At 39.8% G+C, this 20,380-nt stretch overlaps 1 protein-coding gene and 1 long non-coding RNA gene across 2 annotated transcripts; both read left to right on the top strand.

Moving 5' to 3' along the window:
- Positions 1–57: 57 nt before the first annotated feature.
- LOC101845950 (protein unc-50 homolog) lies at positions 58–19,288 on the top strand. Its single transcript, XM_005106867.3, has 8 exons — positions 58–237; positions 6,056–6,309; positions 7,111–7,136; positions 7,700–7,765; positions 8,635–8,755; positions 12,342–12,481; positions 14,320–14,421; positions 15,743–19,288. The coding sequence occupies exons 2-8, from the start codon at positions 6,071–6,073 to the stop codon at positions 15,880–15,882; spliced, it is 834 nt and encodes a 277-aa protein (XP_005106924.1). The 5' UTR covers positions 58–237; positions 6,056–6,070; the 3' UTR covers positions 15,883–19,288.
- LOC118478435 lies at positions 8,848–10,058 on the top strand. Its single transcript, XR_004859037.1, has 2 exons — positions 8,848–9,275; positions 9,873–10,058. It is a non-coding gene; the product is annotated as an uncharacterized LOC118478435 (long non-coding RNA).
- Positions 19,289–20,380: the final 1,092 nt, after the last annotated feature.

The following is a 20,380-nucleotide window of genomic DNA, read 5'->3' as shown; positions in this document are numbered from 1 at the left end:
TATTTCCCTTGGATTCGTAATACACATGCGCAGACATGTAAACAGTATGTACTTCCGTCAATTCGCTGGCAGTGATGAGAGTGTATCCCAAACAACCAGCAGATTAGGTTCATGATACTAATCATACCAACGCTGTAATAACGGATGCATACGTGATCTGTACATGCCATTATGACACACTGACAGACGAAGGACTAACTGCATTCACTGAGTCACAGCTACTGTATTTAGTATCAGGTAATTATTATTCAACGCCTTCTTGAGCTTACTGCTGCGGCGCTAGATATCTAGATCTAGATAGGCTGCTTAAGCTTTTAAAACTTTTAAAAACTTGGTGAAGTAGTAAAGGCAAGACTGACAGTTCATTGGCAAGAGTGAGTTTACAGATCTAGAATAGAATATCTAAATTCTAGATCTAGGTTCTAGATTTCTAGATCTCTATACTGTTATTGTTCACAGCTAGACTATACTAGAGAGCCCTTGGCGCGACCGTGCCCTGAGCGCGACCAGTTCCCCATTTGCCATTTTTCCTTTTGTGCAGCTCGTGTGCAATCTGTTTTATAAGAGTTACGTGCCTTGTCTAGTTACACTTTTGGTCGATCCTTTTCAGAGAACGTCAGTCGTCTGCTAGTGCAGCAGTCGAGTTCGAAGTGAAAGGCTTATCGGAAACATTCTTCGAGAAGTTTTCTTCAGTTACTACACTAGAGTAGCTGACCCAGCCCGTGACCACTTGTCTCTATACCCTCTGTTTATAATAAGATAATTGTTTTCATCGTAATTCGCTAAAGAAATGATTATACTTTACCTTTAAATAGTGTACTAACAACTTTCTTGCACCTGTTATGTCTGTGCGTGCATGGTCGCGCCCCGTTCCGTATGCGGTCGCGCCAAGGGCAGAACATAAACATGTTAAAATGCGAAATCTGTGAATGACGTCATGGAATGAGTGACGATATCACAGTATAAACCGGAAGTTGACACACTGAAGCGGCCCTGAACAAGGATTGCCTGACCTATTTTGCTGACAGAGACCGCTGAGAAAGCAAAATACGACAAGTGGTCGCGAGTTGGGTAAGATACTATATATATGTTAGGCCAACTTGTTCTGCATGGCCACCTTTATTCTGATTACTACTGAGTTAGAATAGCGCACATGCGATTAAATGTAGAAAGACGCAAACTATTTTTAGGTACGGTGCCCATCTTCTTTGACGTCAGACCAGGATTCCCCTCTGATCACGTGACTACATCTAAGTATAGCCAACCGCATGGCACCAAAGATGGAAGTGTACGAAAATTGCGGGAAAGATGCTGGAGGATTAGATCTAGATCCCATGTACGGCATACCGACACCTTAGTGTTTTGTGATGACTATTTCCGGAAGTGAACTTTTGTATTACCATAACTTCGGCTCTTTCAAAAACATCGACCCAAAATTTCGTTTCGTTGAGAGGCCAGCCTTTTCTGTCGGTGTGGGGTGAAGTTTTTAGTCAGATAGTGTATAAAGAAGACCCCTAAACAAAACTTGAAGCATGTCATGACATGTATCCCATACCGGCACGTATCGGGTTTTCTGTCATGGCATGTACCCCATACCTGCGCGCTGTACACCCCATACCAGCACACTCAAATTGAAGTACAACTAGGCATTTGAAAAGAGGAAAGAAGCAAAAACGAACTCCTTTTGTACAGTGGGCCTAAGACAGAACTAATGTTTATTGACATACATAAAAGAACAACAACCAGGACAGACTCACATACATCTTACTAACACATAGGTGTATGAATGTTTCATTTTACTCTTCCACACATATCACAAACTCATATATGAACATCTTCCTCACACACAGGTACATGAATGCTTCATTTTACTCTTCCTCACATATCACAACAAACTCACTTCAACATCTTTTACTCACACACAAGTATATGAATGCTTCATTTTACTCTTACACATGTATCACAACAAACTCACATATGAACATCTTACTCACACACATACATGAATGCTTCACTTTACTCTTCCACACATATGAACATCTTACTCCCACTCAGGGCACACTAATGTAAAATGCTTTAGTTCACTCTTTGACATCTCGCTCAACACAGCACTCTGTCGACCACAACGCCCCTTATGATACAATCACAACTCACACATGCGGGCTTTGGTGCCGGGGGTAACTGAGCATTTATGGACCTGTCTGGTGTGCAATGACGTTGTTGCCCAGGACAGGTAATAATACAGGTAATAATAACTTAGGGGCCTGAGCCTGCTTCTCTGTGTTGAAACCATAGAGTTCCAGCTTGCTGTTACGGGCAGGTTGACAAACGAGGGGGTAGGAATGAGTTGATTGTACAAATCAAGGTACTTTCTGTATGCCCCCTTGTTCTCCTTAGGTTCGATTTTGTGCCAATGGCAACAGCGGACCCAATGCATGTCTGATGCCATCCATCCAGTGGCAATGGTGTGATCAATTAGCTTGTCAAGGACAAAGCAAAAGTGTAGTCCTGAGGCAGTTTTTGGGGGGCTTGGGGTGTCACCAGAGTTTCATCTTCCAATGGTCTCAATGCCTGCTCAGGCAGACAATAGTCATGGTCCTGGTTATCCACAGGATCCCGAGCTGGTGTTGAAACCAAAGGTAGTTCTTCTTCTGAAACAGAAGCAGTAGGAGCAGGAACAATATCACAACATGTGGAAACAGTGGCTGGAGGAACATCATCACAATATACATTGGACAGAGGAACATCATCATCATCATTACATACAACAGGTGGAGGGAAGGGATAGAGTTTCCTTCATATAAATTTGTTTCAAACATTAAAAAAGATCTATCTAGACCTACATCAAATCATAGAAACTAAAAAATCTAAAGTACTAAGATGCCATCCATAGTCCGTGAAGAATTAACTATTTTTCAAGTCACGCACCATGTAAAAAAATATAGTGCCGGTATAGGGTACATCCCTCAAAAAATTGTACCCCATACCGGCACCCCCTACCGGCGCCAATTGTTACAACAAAGAGCAGCGAATGGTTTGTGACGGTAACTAGACACCTTATAAACTGAATAAAAATGCGAAACGAATCCTGCGGGTACGATTACAGAACCAATAGCTTATTTCCTATGACGCAAGGCGCATCTGCAAGCCGTAATGGCTGAACGTGGTTCTTACCTTTGGAGATGAAATGGATTATTTCTGCTCACACAGGTGTCTGATTCTGCTCAAAATAGTTGAACTTGAAAACAAAACAATATTGAATGGAATTGTATAGCAGACGTCATTCCAGGTTATCATTTAATTGTCTGGTTGTCCAATTTTGGGCCGAATGCGTGCTTATTGCCGGTCTGACGTACATGTCGGTATGCTGTACAGGGGCTCTAGATCTAGATCTACCACCGCCCCCTCCTGCATTCTTCATCACTATATACATTAAAAAACAAACAAACTTTAAAGCAGCTCTACAAATTATAATTTATGAGACTGTTGGTCAGTCGGGAGGAGGAAAAGACAATTAATGTGGGTATCTCAAAAGACATCATTGTTGGAGGATGAGTAATCCACATTTTTACATTTTCGTTCAATAGCAAAATTCGTCAGGCTTGTGATGAAATTCACATTACTGTTTATTTCATGAAATGACACAGATCTATTTACACATTTTGTACAGTAGATCTATATGCTTATCTATGGCGCCGTGGTTGTTTTCTCGGTGCCTGCAACCTCGATGCGCATGCGCAGTGAAGGTGCTGTCTGGAGCAAATGCTTGTTCATAACTTATCATAGTTTTTCCGTATTGTCTACGATGCCTTGAGCCCGCTTTTCAATTTTGGAAATCAGTGCATGTACCAACATTTTTTTAGATTGAGCAGGCACTTTGGAAATTAAAAGTGAATTGATTGTGGCACACACAGATGAAATTAAGAACATTTTGCATGCACTGTAACATCGGCAAATATCGTCGCATTGAGATCGGGTTTTCACAGACTGAGAGGGGGAATCTTGCTCTTTTCTTTTTATATGGAATAATTTGTGGTTAGAGTGAGGATACTGCCGCAAAATTTGTGTCAAAACTGTGGATTACGCCATGACCTGCCCGCCTGCAACTTGCGTGCAACAGAGCGGCCAGTGACCCCCGCGTAACCCGGCACGGAGTGGTTCCAACGGTGATTTAATGACTTCCAGATGTCGCTGGCCTGGGAAACTAAGAGGCACGATTTCCGCCAGTTTTCAGCGCTGATTAAAAAAATATAGATCTACATCACTGTCAATATCCGGTGGAGGGGTGAGAATAGCGAGTAATGAGTTATTCTCACCAGGGGTGAGAATATAGAGGTGGCCAAAGCACTGTGTCCACCTTTCTTCAACCATGGCACAGTTCACAACAGAACTGTGGCCTCTGTGGTTACACTGCTAACTACTAATTTGTTGTTTGCCGCTTTGGGCTTGTACTCTCTGGCTCAATGCCATGTTAAATAGAGCTAGCTTAAACACCTTGCACTTTGTGTTACCCATGGCGGGTTAACCCTTGTCCTACGGGAGCCGGGTTTATGTTCCCCGATAAGCGTATTTCGGCACTTCGCCTTCCGTCTGGTCCTGTGTCAGTTGGGGCCCTGGCGCGGAGCGTCATCCGTGTAATGACCGGGTCCTTTATTCCCGCAGCTCAAGTGTGTGTGCGTCAGTCTGCTTGAATTTGTGTGCATTTGTGGCCTACTTTTAGAACCACCTGCGTTGGTTCGTAACCGAGGCATACGTCTCATTCAAAACACGCCAGGTTTGTAGCTCTAGATGTTCGTCCAATGAAATTAGAAGGATAGCCAGGAAACAAGACTTCTATTTTACTCTTCAAAATCTTTCAAATGAGCTTGATTTTATGTAAAATATTACCTGATACAAATAAGCTTATTTGATAGATTTGAATACCATTTTGCTGGTAAAAAGTACTATTTGAGAGCAAAACTTTCAGAAATTGACCTATATTATCCCCTTTCGAACCCCAGATCATTCATAACAACAAGAGCGTCTAAAAAGGTTATTTGAATGGGCGTAATGACTCGTAATGTCTCATCAACGTTTGAGAGCCTTTGTTACGTGTTTGTAACACTTTATATAGAAAACTGTAAAAGATAGAACGTTATTTTCATCAACAATTAACACACCCCCTTGGTATTCATGGCGAACACTCATGTTTCCAGTGCCGCTTGCTGTATATCAACAGTACACACTGAGTGACCCCGGCAGTGACCCCGGCAGCCTGCCGGGAACGTCCGACGTAATAGGTTACAATTAAAAGACTTGCATCTCAGCACAGACACAGGACAAGAGTTAAAATGCTGATTAAGTTTGTCAAGAAGATGCTTTGGCCGCTGTGCATACTATTGCCATTGCTTAGATCTCTTCCACACTTACTTTTCTCAAGTCACTTACTTACTTACCCTGCAGGCATGAGACCTATGTGTGGAATTTTTGTATTGTTAAACTTCACGAATATATGAGTGAAATGAAGAAATAAAAGACAAGTTATTTATCATTATGGCTGTACACAGTGATAGCATGAAGAAATGTGTTGTAGTGAGTCAATGTGAGTATTCTTCTATTTTGCTTATATCACTATTATGATAGAGCTCATTTTGATACCACCATTTGAATTAAAAACCAATAATTTCATTTTAATATCAGGTTATTGTAGCTTGTGTTTTATAAAGCTGATGTTTTGCTTTTTAATTTCAAGTTTGAACAAGTGGGTGGTTGGCGGTTGCTCTGGTGTGGTTTGCTTCTTCTTTCCCATCAAACATCTATCGTACTTATCTCCTCTTCTTCTTTTTTATGTTTGTTACTCTCTTGCAACAGCTCTAATCTTCTGGTGCTCATATGACCTTATGCACGTGTGAGCGCCATAAAACCTCTACTAAAACTAAAACAAGCTTGAACAATGTTCCAGTTTTTATTGTGAGCACCGAAACAATGAAATATTTATAAGAGTAAGGAAGTACAGGGCTGAATGTTGTTGGTTGACTGAGTAGGAATCATACTTTTTGCTCTTTTTTTTCTACAGGAAACTTGAGACGCAATGGCGAATTATGCAAAGTACTCCCCTCCTGTGTCACCAACACCACCATCACCACCAGTGTCACCTTTTCTTAGTCGATCAAACAGCAATGGAACCACAATTAACCACAGAAAGGATTCTCATCTCACAGCAACAGCGAAGAGACAAAAATATTTTCGCCGCCTCTTCAAATTTCGTCAAATGGACTTTGAATATGCATTCTGGCAGATGATTTATCTTTTCATTTCTCCTCAAAAAGTGTGAGTAAATTTCTGTAGGGTAATGGTTGGTTTTACCTTTATAGTGTCGGTACAGTCTTTTTAGTCACATTTGACATTTTAAAAAAGTACACTGGAGTCGGTTTAAAGCAAACACGGTTAATCCGAAATGTCTGTAAACTGAAAGAAAATAAATCCCCAACTTTTTTTTCTTTTATTTGAGCAACTTCTCTAAACATAAAAGCTGGCTAAATTGGCGAAAATTCGACTGTCTTGTAGCTTTCAATTTAATCTCCTCTGTGTTAAAAAAGAATAATATGTTTTCTTTTTTCTTAGAATAAATTATCAATATTACCCTTTTCATTGATTCTTTGAAAACTACTATGTTAAGAAATAATTTTTGTAATTGTCTGAGTTAAGACCATCTCTCTGCTAAAATGATATTTCAATAGAGGGAAGAAGAATTTAGCAATTTGAGTAGATGCGCACAGGTACTTATTGAACAAAATAAATTTGTGTTTTTTTACTTCTTGGTATATGCTGTGATGAATTTGGAAGAACTTTGTCAAAAATGGGGAAAAAGTCTTTTCACTCTGTTCTTCAAAATAGGCTTTTGCTTTACAAAGTTAAGATGTATATATTATATATATATATATATATAGAATATATTATAACCTCAATTATCGACAGACCTTACATTATCACTGTAATCTCCACCTTTTTTGGGGGTTTCTGCTTTTTTGCCAAGAAATTGTGTTACAAGCACTGTAAAAATGAATTTTTTATTTATTGGTGTACACTTTTGTAATTGAATGTGACATAGTTTTCTTTTCTTATCAACAGGTATAGAAACTTTCAATACAGAAAACGTAAGTTTTTTAGATTTATTATTCTGTGTCTTATAAGAAGCATTAGCCTAGCTTTTCCAGAACTAGGGTGCTTGAAATTGTTCTGAACTATCATCAACATCCTGTTGACACGATGTGTGCAAAAAGAGCAACTATTGTGTTTGTTTTGTATGTATGTCTGTGGAAATTTTGCTTTGATAATTGAATGTTCTAAAAAATCACATATAGAGCAAAGGAGTTGTAACAGATTGTTTCTAGTAGTCTGTTTAAAATACTTTTCCGTGGTAATGATAGTGCTGACTAGTGCTTCTTTTGTAACCTACAGAAATGTCTTCAGCTTATTAATATACAGGAGGATTTGGATAAGAAAGCACATCAGGGATGGACAAATGGGTTAAACACATCCTTAACTTGGGTTCAAGAAAATTTGGGATTAAAAAAATATAAACATATATCAGACGGGGAATAGCAAATTGTACGAGCCATCCTTGATTTTGAGTTTTCTGTGTTACCATTTTCTGTGCCCAACTGTATCGCCCATGAACTTGTCCATAAGAGGCTTTAACATTTTCTTCTTATTTCAGAGACGAAAGACCAGTGGGCGCGAGACGACCCAGCATTCCTTGTTCTGCTCACGTTCTGGCTGTGTGGTGAGAACAGATAGAGTGATGATTTTTATTTTGTAATCAACTCAAGCATTACTTATGGAGACGCAGACTATCAGAATATATTGGGCACCATCATCGTTATTACCTTTCTCACCCGGGATCAGGATATAGGCCACGAACAAACACTTTCCACCTTTCCCTGTCCTGGGCTAGTCACTTAATGTCACTCCATGTTTTCCCACTTTTCTGTCAAAATATCGGGCAAATTAGGAAAATTGCTCGTGAATAACAGCAAGTTTTTCTTCAGTTTTTGACACATCAATTCTGTCAACTTGTGAGGTTGCTAGTCATATGTTTGATATGTTAGAAAGGTATTCGAAGAGATGGTTTTTACTGCTTTTATAGTGAAGAGTTCTATAGTTTTTCCAAGAGAAATAATTTTTACAGTAACAATTTGAGTTTCACTAAGATCTTGAAAATGACAACCATAGTGTAACGTTGAATTTTGATTTGATTTCTACTTTTTTACTCTGACTTTGACGTGTAAAACTATTGTTTGAAGTCATCTTATTTTGAATGCATTTTGTTCTCACATAAATTCTATTGTCGGTTGAGACAGAGGCTTTTCTACTATTACATACATAAACACCTACTTATTTGTACTCACATTGATGAACTTGTTCATGGCTTGAGCTTCGGAAAGGAAAAAAAACAAGGTGTATTGTGAAGTAATTGTTTGTGACTTGTCATTGACATAAAGCTAGATGTTTGTGACCTGATTAAACAGATGACACAGTTCATGTTGTTGTATAAATCTGTACGTTTTCATCACTTTCTTACTTGTTTTAAGGGGTAATTTTTCTCAGAACTATCATTTCTTAAAATTGTCTGTGTGTTCTTTGTGCCTTCAGCCTCTTCCATCGGGTTCAGCCTCGTCCTCCGACTTGGGTTTTTGGGGGGCCTCAAGTTCCTGCTGTGGGTCATCTTTGTCGACTGCATCGGAGTGGGACTTCTGATCGCCACTTTGTTCTGGTGAGTGTGGTCGACACTTTGAAAGAGTTCTTTGTTTTTTATCTTTGACCTCTTAAGGTTTTTATATTAGTAGTGTCATCATGGACCAGTGGCATCACATGAAGGAGATTATTCCAAGTAGTGATAACTTCAAATCCCTAGGATGAGCTAACAAATGGCTCAGCTCAGGAAAGGAAAAAGAAACTTAACCACTGACATTCTGTGGCAAGAAGATTTTGCATGTCAGGCTTAGTCAGCACCTACTCAGACAAGGAGCTGTAGGAGGATCAACTTGCTAGGTCAGATTGTCCTGCTCTCAGAGACTTTGGGAGTTCACTTTTCTTGTGCAGGCAGACATAAGCAGTACTGTACAGTAGAGGTGTGCGAGTCCAGCATATTAAGATTCGAGTCCAGACTCGAGTATCTGCTCTGGACTCGAGTAATTACTCGAGTAATTACTCGAGTCCCACGGCTCTTAAGACTCGAGTTATTACTCGAGAAATAGTATCCCGAAAGGGAATTTTAGTGGGTTTCAAAAAAGGTTTTGTTGAATATCGGACAGAAAATAGAGTGCCTTCCTAGGAGGGAGCTTGAGTAGGCTTATGGCAATTTTAGACATATGCTGTTTATACCGTATTTATTTTATTTTATCTTAGGAAGTGGCTATTCTCACCCCAGGTGAGAATAAAAATGTGATCGACCTCTCACCCCGGGTGAGACTAGCCAGTGTTGGCTATTCTCACCCGCTGTGAAACAAAACCGGGTTTTCCTAATTTCTGAATACTTCCTATCGGTGAGGATGATTAAATAGACAAACCCCTTTTAAAAAAAATGATATTATAACACAAAAGTAAAACTAATTTGGTGGTCTACAATGATGCTACGGCTGTTTCACTTTTAGAATAGAGCCGAACTACCCTAATCGGCATTTTGTTTTGCCCAGAAGTTCTCGCTATATCTAGGCTACTCCTCTCTCTCTCTCTCTCTATCTCTCTCTCTATCTCTCTCTCTCTCTCTCTCTCTCTCTCTCTCTCTCTCTCTCTCTCTCTCTTTCAATGCCCGCAGATAAAATTGCATGTTTTTAACACAAGAGGACTGGAACGTTTGTTTACACGACAGAATTCAATTTTTTAAAAAGTGTAGATCTAGAATTCTGTGGTTTACACTGGGTATCACATCACGGTAAACGCACACATGAAGAGAATAGCCAAAAGGCTTGCTCTCTCACCCCGGGTGAGTGAGAAGCTTACAACTGTATAACAACTAAGCTAGAATAGAAGTAGTCTTCATCTTATCTTATCTTATTATTTAAAAAAAAAAAAAATTCTTTGTTACAACAGTAAGAATAAAATGTACACAATCTGTAAACCTCAGACAATGCACTTCATAAAAGAAAGAAGTTTGATTGGTCATCGTGGGTTTCTAACAGTGGTTTCCTTTTTGCTTTTTTCTGGGGGGGGGGGGGGGGGTCGGTTTTTTTCCTTTGGGGAAGGGGTATTTTTGTTTTTTTTTGTTCCTTTTCCTTCAGTTTTAAAAAATTGCTTATCAGAATTTTTCTTTTATCAATTCTTAACTTTTAAAAAAACCAAATTTTTCTCCTTTTTTCTGTTTTTCCCCTACAGACTCGAGTCCTTACTCGGGTCTTTACTCGAGTAATTTACTTGTGACTCGAGTCTGGACTCGCCGCATGTATTACTCGAGTACTCGAGCCTGGACTCGTTACTCGCACACCTCTACTGTACAGGGTACTGGTCTACATGGCGCTCGGTCAGGTGGACATAGGCTGGTGGCGTCAGTGACCTAGTGGTTAGGCTACCGGACTCGTAGTCGTGAGGTTGCAGGGTCGGGGGTTCGAGCCGTGGGCCCGACGTTGTGTCCCTGGGAAAGGCACTTTATAGACCTGCATGTTTGCCGACAATCGTCTGAAATCCGACAATCGCGAACCGGCCGATGCTATCGCTAGGCCCGCCTGTATGTCAATGTGCGAAGTGCGAGGCTTGGCCGACTGCCAGTGACCCATTTTTCTCCCGTCGGCTTCGTCGGCACTTTCGTTTTCGTGCCGACCGCTGACGCGCGCACCGCCGACTGCCGACGTCGGCGTTTCCGACATAATTGTCGGAACCTAAGTAGAAATGCGAATACGAAAAAAGACGACAACTTAAATTGTCTACTTTCAGTTTCGTGCTCGAGCGGCCATTTTGAATTTCGTTTGTTGACTAATTCAATTGTTCAGATCGTGTGGATTCATTCAAGTCCGACTCTCTTGTTCTAATAGAATCTAGATCTAGATTTATATAGATCATTATAGACCTCAATGGAGGATTCATATTCCAATTCTATTGTGTCAAACCCTATCATAGGTTGTGCTGTAATCTTTATATTGGTAAAAAATAAGCATTTCATCAGGTGCGTGAATTGTTTATTTATTTAGAGTAAAGACTAAAGATCTAGATCTAGAATCTAGACTCAGCTGAGTCCCTCTGTTGGGAATCGGATGCGGATTTCTAGTTCAAGGCCTATTCCTATTCACTTGTTCTACAAGATCTAGATCTAGATTTATTTAGATTACTAGATTTCTAGATCTATATCTAGATATATATATAATATATATATATATGAAGGATTCATATTATATATTCCAATTCTATTATGTTATTGTATCAAACCCTATAGCAATGTAGATGTAAGCCATATATAGATCTAGATCTAGATCTATTTGATATGCTCCTTGTTTGTTTTGGAGTGTGGTTTTTTAATTAATTTTTTTTTTTAAATTTAGGACTTGTTTTGGCCTTTTTACATGAGGCCCGTTGCAGGTTCTTTTTGGGGGTAGGGTTAGGGTTAGGTCTCTTCTTTATTGTGTTTGTTGGGGTGGTCGCTCGTTACTCGGATGTTTTTCCTTATGATTATGACACCCACAAAGGCTTTTTTTGTGTGGGGGGGGGGGGGGGGGTGCGGAAAATTTTCAGACAATCTGGTTGAGGCTCACATGCAGGTCTAACTTTACACTAATTTTTCTCACTTCACCCAGGTGGAAATGGGTATCCGGCCATAGAAAGCGCACGATCTCGTCAGTATGTTAGTGTTTTAGTGCCTATAAATGGCTGCTTGCACTGTATGCTTCCCAGGAAGTTGAGGTTGTTTCAGAATGCTCTCAGGTCTATTGGGGTAATAGTATAGATTGTGAATCGCTTTGAGCTTGCTGTTGATCGGGGATTTGCACCATACAAACGCTATATATTATCTATTATACGCCACCCTTCATACACAGACGTGGCAGAATGTGGCTCCCCTTGAGAGAAAGCTCTATGGCAGTCTCTCAGAGTTGAAGCGAACTGCACAGTTTGTGCGCGACGTCGTACTGACTGTCTAACTGCTGTAATTGAGAACGAGGAAGAAGAAGAAGAATCTATTATTATCTGTTGGATCATTAAGAACTGCAGAAACATCTGTGTGTGCTCTATTTGTACCCAAAAGAGCTCACTAGGAGTACAAAGATAATGGCGTTCATTCCGAAATACATTATATTTGGTTAAAGCTGACTGTTACAAAAGAAGAGAATTTGTTGAAAAAGACTTCCAAGAAAATCTTTTTTCTTTTTCTCCAGGTTCATCGCCAATCGCTACATGTTGGTGAGTCCTCCTAGAGGACAGGATGTGGAGTGGGGCTACGCTTTTGATGTTCACCTCAACGCTTTCTTTCCCCTGCTCATGATCTTACATTTCTTCCAACTGCCATTTTTGAATTGTGAGTATGCCATATGGTACCGAGTATAGGTCTCTAACAGTATTTTTCCATCTTTTGTCGCCTTTTAGTGTGGGTCCTTTTCCCTGCCTAAATAGGTTTTAGGCCTTATTTGTGCAACATTTGCGTTAAATACCTTGTTTTTAATGAAACAGACGATTCAGTGGAGATTTCAGCTTTCACACCTCCATTTATTTTATAGTCAAAAGAAACGTTGATTAAATCTGGCCTTTGCAAGTTTTGCTTATTTTTGAGATTCACGTAGCAGATATTTTTGCTCTCTATGGACTTTAAGGAGAGGGTAGAAGAGTTATGGCTGAAGGATAACTGTACAGAGGGTCCGGCACATTCAGCATTATTTTACTTGCATTTCTCTTGTAAACTTACTCTATAAACAACAGTTTCCACCTAAACTGGACTCAGTTAATCAGAAAACAGCGGTAAATGGAAAGAAAAGAAAATCCCTGATTTCTTTTCTCCTGTTTGAGTACAGTAGTCTCTGCCTAAACGCTCGGTGCTCGGGGGGGGGGGGGGGGGGGGGGGGGGGATCTTCAGCGTGTGTTTATACGGAGCTTGCGTTTTCATGAACCTTTGCAATGGGAGGAAGGGACGCAGTCATTGCATTGCCTTGATATTCTAGTGACCTCCCTTTGGGGTGAGGGTCACTTTTTGCCGACAATGTGACAACACGTGACTGGTTTTGTGAAGGATTTCCCAGACTGCGGTTATGAATACAAAGGCGTGTTGAATGGGGGAGGGGGGGGATGTAGAAAGACAGCCTCAATGTAAATTAATGTAATAAAAATGCACTATAAAACATCGGGAACAGCTAAGAGGAAACTGTTGGAGATAGTCGTAGAGACGACGGCGCGGCGTCGTGGTTTTCCAAGCGACCACCCCCTGACCGTAAATTCACGGACGACATTAGAATCATAGATCTCTACATTCAGAGAAACATTTCTTTTGTGATTCGTTGAACAAGTACGTTATAAAAATATAAGTTCTTCGAGCGCAACTGATTAGGCTTACTTGGCTAATCTCAAACCCTATTGAGGCCTATTTAGTGTTTTACTGAATTCACACGTGTTGCGCATCAGGCCTAGGTCTTACTAAACATTACACGCTGTCACCCAAACACCAGTCAGAAACCTTCTCTCAAAGATGCATTTCCAGTGACCAATCAAAAAACAGTTCAGTCCCCCAACCGTGCACCCCCCCGACCAGCCCTAGACGGAGAACCAGACCTATGTGTCTGTGGCACTCTGTGGAAAGTTGGGTGTAAAAACGCTGTCCACCACTCTCTTTGTTCGGCGCTAGGAGCACTCACCCGGCTCACCCGGTTTTCTTGGCTTGTCTATGCAAGCTGTGCAGGTTGTAGTGAAAATTTCCCCTTGTCAAGCTTAACCTGTCAGAGTGTTTCGCGGATCGGAGCGTGCGTTTAGAGGGAGTGACCGTACGTTTGTATGTCTAAATTATATAGTAAAAAACCCGTCAGATGACGAAAGCGTGTGTTTGAGCGGAGCGTGCTTTTGTATAGCGTGCGTTTAGGCGGAGACTACTGTAACCTCTCTGAACCGAAAACCTGGCTAAACTAAATCCCTCAAGTTTCGGTTTAAATGGACTCAGTTGTATTTCTGTTTTTTAAAAACATTTTCACTTGCAAATATGTGCAGTTAACTCACTTCCATATGTTGCTGTGTCAGGTTTTAAGTTGCTCTTGAATATTTTTAAAATTGTTAATGATACTAACGATGCATTTAGTTGAAATTCATATGGAGTTCTGAAAGTTGAAAGAGAAGCCTCCAGTTTCAAGCTATGCTTTTTTGTTGTTGTATTTTCAGATTTCATCAACACACACATGTTTGCATCACGATTATTTGGGAACAGTTTGTGGCTGATAGCTATTGGCTACTACATTTACATTACCTTCCTGGGGTACAGCGGTAAGACGTTCGGCTCTTCAATGTTGGTCACTGAAATGTGTTTGTACAGATGTCCTTTATAGTGACTGACATCAAGAATAAATTTAAAAAAAAAAAGATGAAAGGTACTTAGACCTGCATGTTTGCCGACAATCGTCTGAAATCCGACAATGGCGACCCGACCCGCGAGCCGGCCGATGCTATCGCTAGGCCCACCTGTATTAGTCAATGTGCAAAGTGCGAGGCCTGGCCGACTGCCAGCCCCCCTTTTTTCTCCCGTCGGCTTTGACAGCACTTTCGCTTTCGTGCCGACTGCAGAAGTTGGCGTTTCCGACATATTTGTCGGAACCTGAGTAGAAATACGAATGCGATAAAGGACGACGACATAAATTATCTACTTTCAGTTTTGAATTTTGTTTGTTTACTGATTGTTCAGATCATCATGTGGATTCATTCAAGTCCGACTCACTTGCTCTACTAGATCTAGATTTATAGATCATTATAGACCTCAATGGCGGATTCATATTCAGGGTCCCCACCAGGTTGGGAAATCGGGAAAAAGTCGGGAATTTTGAGATGGGTCGGGAGGTCGCGAAAAAGTCGGCCCTTTTTTTGTAAATGTACTCCTCCTCAGTTTGGAAAAGTGCCTAAAAAATTTTTTTATGCGCGTGGTCAAATTGTGCCCATTTTTGAAAGATCATGATATAGAAGCCATGAAAGATTTCTATGTAATATATTTTGCATTTTTTGGTACTATATTTGATGTTTCTGTGGTTTAAATTTGGTGTATGTGGTGTGAGAGGGTGAATTTTTGAAAACCTCCAAAAAGTCCAGACTCCAGGGCCTGTGTTTTCTAAAATAGCCCAGACATAAGTGAGTTAATGATTTTTAAAAGAGCTTGCGAATTCAAGTGATTCATGAAATGTTAAAAGGGGCACTACTGCATTGGAATGCATGACACCAGCGAACTCTAATAGTGAATTCAAAATTTTTGTGAAAAACAAAAAGAGTAAAATGTGAGAGAAAAAATATTGTGAACGGAGTGTAGATCTGTAGATCTGTATTATGGCCTCAACATAATGTCATTGCAGTTCGCTATCCGTGTATGGAACAATCCAATTTTGAGGCGTTTGACCACTCAGCTCCCACATTTTACTTTGCATCAATAATTCACGACAACTTAAATATGAATTGTGAAAATCAGGAGGCTAATACACCTATTAGACTAATAAGAAAGTTTTGCACATTTTCTTGAAAGAATCTGAATGCTCCATACGCGGATAGTGAAATGCACTGACGATAAGTCATTTCCCTAATGAGACTTTGGTTTTGTCGTCCTCAGCTCTGCCTTTCCTCAAGAACACGAGAATGCTGCTGTTTCCCATGACGGGCATCCTGCTTGTCTTCATCCTGTCTCTCGCCCTCAACTGGAACTTCAGTTGGCTCATGTCCAGCTTTTATCACTTCCGGGTCATGCCCTGATGTTTGCCAGATTGGACTTGGGGCAAAACAGTGATAATGTAAACTGATGACGTTTTACAAGACAGATGAAGAATTGTCACTTTTTTTTTTAACACGGTGTGGAAACTCCACTTCCCAGCTGTTGATGCAAGCCGAAAAGATGGCTGAATTGTTGGAAGCCGAATGTCTGTCTGGGCATCGTGTGTATTTTGTATGTCTGTGTGCGTATATTGTGTGTATGTGTGCGTGTACATATGTGTGGTTTTGAGATATGGTGTATCAAGGTGTGTACGCGCTTTACTTCTCTATTGCAATTCAGGTATGTGAAATAAGAAAACGGTTAATGCTGTAGGTGGAATTTCCTTTTCCGGCATAAGTGTTTGCCAGGAAATGTATCGCATAATGCATGCTGTACCGTTTTTTTGTTTTTTAAAAAATATTATGAAGTCAAAGAAAAACCTCATTTCCTAGTACAAAAGGTTGTGTGATGTTGACTGCACACCTCTCAGATTATCGATGTACAAAACGCAGAGGTGAGTGCTCTGTTGGGTGTGGTGTTCTCTCAGTCTTTTCAACAGCCTTTCTGTTTGGTAACTGTTAAGATATTTTCATTATTTTTAATATAATATCGGAATAATCATATGATCATTGAACATGCGAGAGCGTGGATTCTTGGTCCCTTTTCTTCTTCTGAAATGTGTTCAAAAATTCCGATAGCTTTGCTAGTGTACATTTCATTAAGTAGTGTGTGCTGCTGTGTGATGAGTTGCTGGCTTTCCTCGTCTCTTTGGAATCTTTTTCTACACGTCTCTCAGTGGTGATTTAAATGTGTGAACAAAGGAAGAGGTATCGTGTTTGTTGTTTGACTGGTTATTTCTTTTTGTGAGCAGGTCAATACAAATCCTTAAATTATCTTATTCATAACGTGTGTGATCCAGTGCATTGGGAGTCTGGATTGAGTGGATGGTTGTGGAATTGGTGAGGAAGATGCTTTGTTTGCCTGACCGAGACGTGGTTGTTGGAATACTGTGTGAAGTGTCATTGTGGTATATGAAATCAAATGTTCATATCATGTGCTGGCTCTGGTTTTCTGAGACAATTGTAGCCTTTGTGATATGTATATTGAGTCTGTATATATATATAAACACAGATATAATGTGGATCAATGTGTACCGGAGGGGACTAGTTACAGCTTCATCTCGGAGCGACCTTGTAGACTGACTGATGGGTTTTTTTCTTCTTTTTTTTGTTGAAATTGTTGTTTCCTTTATGTGTACAGACATGTTTTCAGGAGAGTTTTTTTTGTATTTGAGCTACCTTTTTCATTGCTTTGAGGTACATTTACAGGATCATATTTTCAAAAGTATATCAATTAGTTATGAGGAAAAAAACCCAACCCCTCTTTGCCTCAAAAATGAAAAATACAGAAGACTCCAAATACGTCTTATGTGAAGAGTTCCAGGTTCAACTATATGCTACACACGTATATATATTGAATTTATATACACACTATCTGCTAGTGGGTGTGGCATAGTTGTCGATTAGAAACTGGGTGTATTTGAGGAACATATAACTTGGTTTGAGTGATAAATTAAATAGAATTTTTGTTATCCTTTGTTGAAGATTTCCTTTTTAGCCGGTGCCTGCTGCAGGACAAAGATCTTGGACTTTTAAATTACGTACTGTAAGTTATGGCCTCTGAGGCGTTGTTGGTTTTTTTTTTTTTACCCCACTCTCTGACCCCAGCTTCTTACAGGACTTCAGCGGAGTGTCTGTGGATGATTGGGGGGGCGCTGAGACGGACAAGTGAGACTCGACTGTTTTTTAGACTGGTACTCACATTCAAACAGCAGTCTACACATCTGCATGCACACATACTACTCACATGTGTTTGATTTTCTTTGTATTGTCTCGGGTATGTGACGTGCTGTGTGCAGTTGTGAGAGAGTGTGGCATTTGGTACTGTATTCCAGCACCCCACACTGTCAGAATGTGTGATCCTTTCTGTGGCAAAATTATAATACATTTCAAAAAACGAAAATGGAGTTGGGGGTGGTTTTTCTCCTAACTTACACTCAGTTTGTGAGTAGCCTAAGCAGTAAATGACTCTGTTCTTTGTTATAATATTGCCGAGTTAAAATCAGAAGAAAGAGTTGTCGCTTTCTAGCATCAGAATTAGACAGTGCTTTACTTGACGTGTTTTTGGATTGCAACCCTGTTTGATTAATTGTGATTGTGATATAGAGGAACTAAAATTTCTTTCGTCACTCTCTGTCTTAGGCTTTAGCCAGCGTGAACAGAATATAAATGCGTGATACTCTGATTTATGCTGTTATCAATCATTATCAAAGTGAGTTTCGCTAGGTATACTGCTGCTGCTGCACAGGAATGGGTTTGTAACTGAATGCTCTTGACACTTTACAGAGCAAAAGGAACGTGCTGGTCTATGAAGCTCAAAGAAAGGAATTAATTTCAGAATACATCATCCCGCAGGTTCCTTCTCTACAAGTGTAGACTTGGGAATATACCCATTCGATTCTTAAGAATATATATACCTATTCCATTGAGATAATTAATGAGAACATTCTTTAACTTATGGTTTAGGTATTCTGTTTTTGGTCTAGAGCTTTTGAAATTACATTTGAAAAAGTGGCAGCAAAAAGTTCTAGTACAGACACATAGCTATTGTTGGTACAGATATTATATATGTTCATATAATTAATATTTGCAGTCGTTATAGTCATTAGCCTTCAGGTTTATAATACAAGGGGTTCATATTATGTGGCTGAAGAAACTGCATTCTAGCACATACATAGCGAACAGATTTTCAGGTCTGGAATGTTTTCATATCGTCACTACGCACTATGCTAGCAAAATGGCATGACTCAAAGTTGTGCCAAAATGCAACACACCTTTTATTTTGTTTCGTGGTAGGCCTACTATGCCTATTTTTCAGTAAAATCAAAACAAAGATGTTCTGGCAGCCACAAAAGAAACATGCATGGCAAGTTTTATCATTATTAGATGATAATAAAGTTTTAAAGTTTTTTCTCTTTTTTTCCAAAGTAGCAAAAATGAGCTGTGCCACTTTGTAATATTGACTGAAATTTGCACATAACAAAAAGATTTCTGAGTCTGGCTGATTTTGCTATGTGTGTGCTAGACTGTAGCCAACTTGTACTCTTTTTCTATAGATTTAAACCAGTCACAGATTTCTTGCTGAAATGAAATATAGGCCTATACGTTTTTTTTTTTTTCTGAAGTAGCTAGATGTGTACAGTTTTTGTGGCTTGATGAGGTGCAGTCTATGCATGGTCGTACTACTATGTGTACATATGTGGGGGTTGAAACATTGATTACTTTATGCCTCTTCGTTAATTAATGTCATCAATGAAAGTAATAAATTTTATTACATTATACAATGCAAGACTTTTGGGTTTGGTGTTCTTTTTCTTTTAAATGATAGTTTTCGTCACGTATTATTCAACAGTGAACTTGGTTACTTTTGGACAAAAACACTGAAAGTTTGTTAACACAGTTCAGCCAGCTAATTTGAGTATGTTCAGGTGCTAGTCCACTGGCATCTCTTTGATGTAGTAGTTACACATTTTGCTGTGGCACACAGGAGAGCCAATTTCTATATCTATTCCCCAGACGGGGAGAATTTTTAGTTAGTGAGTATCACAGTCTTTCTGCTGGGAATAGGATGTGTTTTTCTCAGCCCGGGATGGCCCCGACAGAAGACCACCACCTAAATATTCTGAATGTGTACGCTTTCATCGACATAATTTTTAAAAAGGCGCTAGTTCTTATTTTGAAAAGCTTTTAGCAAGATTCAAATTAGATTAAAGTCATTCTTATAATGACAGCCTGCTCAAAGGGATATCCCTTTGTCACCGTCATCATCTTCATGAAGTGCCAGATCTAAAGCAGAGATCAGCGATCACGGTTTATCATTATACAGTATAACATGGCGATAGGCTGAATACAGAAGACTCGAAATCACACCTCTACCGAAATGAGCCTGAGGTCCCGTTTTTTTTTCCTTCTTCTATCTTAGTAAGATATCCCTCGAACTACCAAGGCCGGTCCTGACGGATTCAAGTCACTTGTCTTATAGTTATATTGTAGTTTATCAATATATTATCATTCATTTCTTTGTTCAGATGCTCTAAAACACCATGACCCAGCCTCTCCCTATCTTATCTGACAGAATTCTACCATCTGTGTTAGTTAGATTACAAGAAGTAGAAGGAAGGAGCCCCTGCCTTGATATGCACAGACTGTATGTGTATATATATAATAGACTTGTGGGTCGTTGGCGAGTGCTCTGGTGTGGTTTGCTTCTTCTTTCCTGTCTAACGACTATTGTCCTTATCTCTCCTCTTTCTTTTATGCATTTGTTACTCTCTTGTAACACCTCTAATCTTCACTTACATGACCTTAAGTTTTTGTGTTGCAAGTGCCATAAAAGTAACTAAAACACTATACGATTTGGATGCGTCTTCATCCCTGTGTT

Source organism: Aplysia californica, unplaced genomic scaffold (assembly GCF_000002075.1).
Source record: "Aplysia californica isolate F4 #8 unplaced genomic scaffold, AplCal3.0 scaffold00560, whole genome shotgun sequence".
Lineage (NCBI taxonomy): Eukaryota > Metazoa > Mollusca > Gastropoda > Aplysiida > Aplysiidae > Aplysia > Aplysia californica.
Note: the sequence above shows the minus strand (reverse complement) of the source record. Positions and strands in the feature narration are given on the sequence as shown.